Source organism: Acanthamoeba castellanii, assembly GCF_000313135.1.
Source record: "Acanthamoeba castellanii str. Neff unplaced genomic scaffold scf7180000084600, whole genome shotgun sequence".
In the NCBI taxonomy this organism is placed as follows: domain Eukaryota; phylum Discosea; order Longamoebia; family Acanthamoebidae; genus Acanthamoeba; species Acanthamoeba castellanii.
In genome coordinates this window covers 1-2,974 of record NW_004457368.1, presented here as the reverse complement: position 1 = coordinate 2,974, position 2,974 = coordinate 1, and the positions used below count along the sequence as shown (strand labels likewise).

General features: G+C 51.6%; 2 protein-coding genes across 2 annotated transcripts; one reads left to right on the top strand and one right to left on the bottom strand.

Annotated features, from left to right (window-relative positions):
- Positions 1-1,627: 1,627 nt before the first annotated feature.
- On the bottom strand, positions 1,628-2,309 carry ACA1_066420 (uncharacterized protein; the record flags this gene model as incomplete). Its single annotated transcript, XM_004336587.1, has 2 exons — positions 1,628-1,902; positions 1,973-2,309. The coding sequence occupies 2 exons, from the start codon at positions 2,307-2,309 to the stop codon at positions 1,628-1,630; spliced, it is 612 nt and encodes a 203-aa protein (XP_004336635.1).
- Positions 2,310-2,483: 174 nt separating this feature from the next.
- On the top strand, positions 2,484-2,885 carry ACA1_066410 (ankyrin repeat-containing protein; the record flags this gene model as incomplete). The annotated part of the gene is made up of 1 exon (XM_004336586.1): positions 2,484-2,885. A coding segment is annotated over one exon (402 nt), but the record flags the coding sequence as incomplete, so codon positions are not given.
- Positions 2,886-2,974: the final 89 nt, after the last annotated feature.

The window sequence follows — 2,974 nt, the reverse complement described above, 5'->3', positions numbered from 1 at the left end:
GGCCTCCTCCGCGGTGGTCTGGTTCTCGTCGCGGAAGCGAACCTTGGCTGCTCTGCTCAACATCTTTGATTGGTAGGTGTTCGAATAATTACCTTCAAGCTGCTGCGCGATCTTCAAATCGACTCGATTCGAGAGTAAGCAGGTTTAGTGCGGGAGAGGCAGCCTTGGAGGTTGGGTAGCGAACAGCAGGTTGTGGTTGCGCAAGGTGTTTTTTTTACGCACGATGTTTCGCGCCAAAAGGGCTTGTCCGTTACGAACGGTTGGGTGAGCGACCGCACCACACAATAACCGGCCACCACGCCGCGAATTGGAATGAAAATGGTGCGCTGTTTCCGAAATTTTGGAAGCGTTCCAAAAGCCGGAAAAAACTGAACATAGTCATTTTTTCAAGTTTCGTACCCTCTCAAACGTTTCAGTGTGGTTTCAGCTTCCCACAAAATTTTACATGTCGAACAGTGCCTGGAGTTACAGAACATTTTCAATTTATTTATCTTTTTTTTTCTTTGTTTCCCATGTTGAAGTCACCACATCGCCTCAGGGGCCATCTGGTCCAAGGGATTGGGTGAGGGTGGTGAGGTTTTGGGCAAGAAGGTGTTGTGAACCTTAAGTGCAGTCATTTGAAATGAGAGGTCCAGTCATTTTGAAAAGTGAGTTTAACCTCATAAAAATGGTTTGGACAACACAAAAATGGTTTTAATTCAAAAACAACAAGACAAAATTGGGAGCATGTTGAGAAATGGCAGATTAAAATACCATCATTATGAGAGAGAAAATGCTGTAACTGGGCCATCAGTCAAGAACTTGTGGTCATTTGAAATGAGAGGTCACAAATGACCATGGCAATTTTGTTGTGATAAAATTGTGAGAATTGACATTCTTGATTTAGGGCAGATTTGGATCTGAATCTGATGTTGATGTGGTAGCTGAAGTTGAGATGGAAGCAGGCATGAAGTGGAGGTAGTCAAGGACACTTTGAGCTTTGGTGCTGGAGGTGTAGGCAGTAAGGACAAGCTGATAGAAGACATAACCTATTGTTGGTTGGGAAGCAGGTGAGAAGAGCATGTGCCACCAAGTCAGATGAACAAAATGTGTACTCAGTTGATGCACTTGAGGAGTAATGTGACCCACTTCAGGTTCCACCTCTTGATGAGGGAGGGCTTCTTGTAGTTGGTGATGTCCTGGACCAGCAGTGACTCTGGATTGAAGGTATAGGACTTGTTTGCTCAACTGATGAAGATGGTGTAGAGGCCTGTGTGAGTATCATGTAATAAACAATATGATGTCTAGGAAGTGTATATAGAAGAAAGGAGGAGTTTTTATTTTACAGGTGTCTGAAGATCTCTTGGAGTGTGGCCAGTGGGACTCCAGTGTTAGGACAGAAGGTGAAGCCTCATGCCAGAACAGACCCCATTGGGACAGTTCCCTCAGTGCCATGGTCAGCCCAGCACCCATGGCCAAAGTTCCACCAGTGGATGTTGAGCCTCTTTTGAAGGACACAATTGTGGTAGTGATTCTCAAAAAGAACTCTTTCTTCTCCACCATTTGTACAGTGCATGGCTGAAAAAACACCATTTTGTGTTCCCTCATGTAAACCTTCAGTCATGCACAGTCATTTTGTGGATGGAATTTATTCCCACTTGTTCAATACAGCAGCAAGTGAGGCCATTGCAGTCTTGAGGGTGGCAATGTCAGCCTTGAGGGTGGTGTTGTCGGCCTTGATGGCATCCACCCTGGTCTTGAGGGCGGTGTTGTCGGCCTTGAGGGTGGTGTTGTCGGCCTCGATGGCATCCACCCTGGTCTTGAGGGCGGCGTTGTCGGCCTTGAGGGTGGTGTTGTCGGCCTTGAGGGTGGTGTTGGCGAGGCTGTTCTGATTCCTTCCACACACCAGATCGTGCAAAAAGCCTGCGCAGCCATGGTAAAGGTGCACCATCACCGGGCAAGGCAAGGCATGGCAAAGATGGGCAAAAGGTACCCTTGCGTGCCAGAGTCTTGATCAGGGGGTGTGGGGAGCCTTTGCGCGTCACCGAAATGGAGACAAAGCCCCCACAGCCGGCCACTTGCGCACAGGTCATAGCCTCTGCAGGAGTCGATCCAGAGGCCGGCACCATGCTCCCAACGATCGAAACTTCGAGCTGATCCTCGATGCGCATAAAGTCGGAGAACTTCACCGTAGCCAGGAAGCTCGAAAGGATGGCCGTTGCTGCCTCAGAGCTGTGAGGGGTCAAATGGCCTATTGCTTTCAAGTCAACGAGGACCGCTCTACTCTCATCATTAACGGCCCAGATGCCTTGCGGTACGTCTGCTTGCATCTCTCGTTCCGAATTGCAATCAAGATGGCGAGGTGAGCCTGAAGTGGTAAAGAAGTGGTAAAAACGCGAAAATTCCATTTTCAGACGAAAATCTCAAGTATGCACGAAATATAATAATCCACATGGATCATAATTCCGAACATCAACAAGAGGCTGCTGTGGTTTTGGGGCAGCATGTTTGGATTTGCCAAGAAGACGCCGAGCACACGCAACCTGCGCGATGGTTCGCAGGGCGCTGGAGGGAATTTGGAGGCCGGGGCGCTGGCCTCATCCGCTTCGGGCACGCCAAGGGCCGGGGGCGGCGGCCGCTTTAACCCCTCTACGTTCGCGCTCCTATCCGCGGCCGAGCAGGGCCTGACCGCCGAGCTCACGCGGCTGCTGGCCATGCGCGCCGGCACGGGCGGCGTGCTCGTGGTGCAGGTGAACGACCGCGACGAGTTCGGCCGCACTGCCCTCCACGTCGCCGCCCGCCATGGGCACCTCGATGCCGTAAAGCTGCTGGCAGAAACCCACGGGGCCGACCTCAACGCTATCACGCTGCCTCACCCGGAAGGCCCACAGCAGCCGAGCGGGGCCGCGTCCAACGGCGGCGACGATGAAGGTTCACTCGGCCGGAAGAGCCCGCTCCACATGGCCCTCGAGGCCAAGCGATTCGAGGTGGCGCA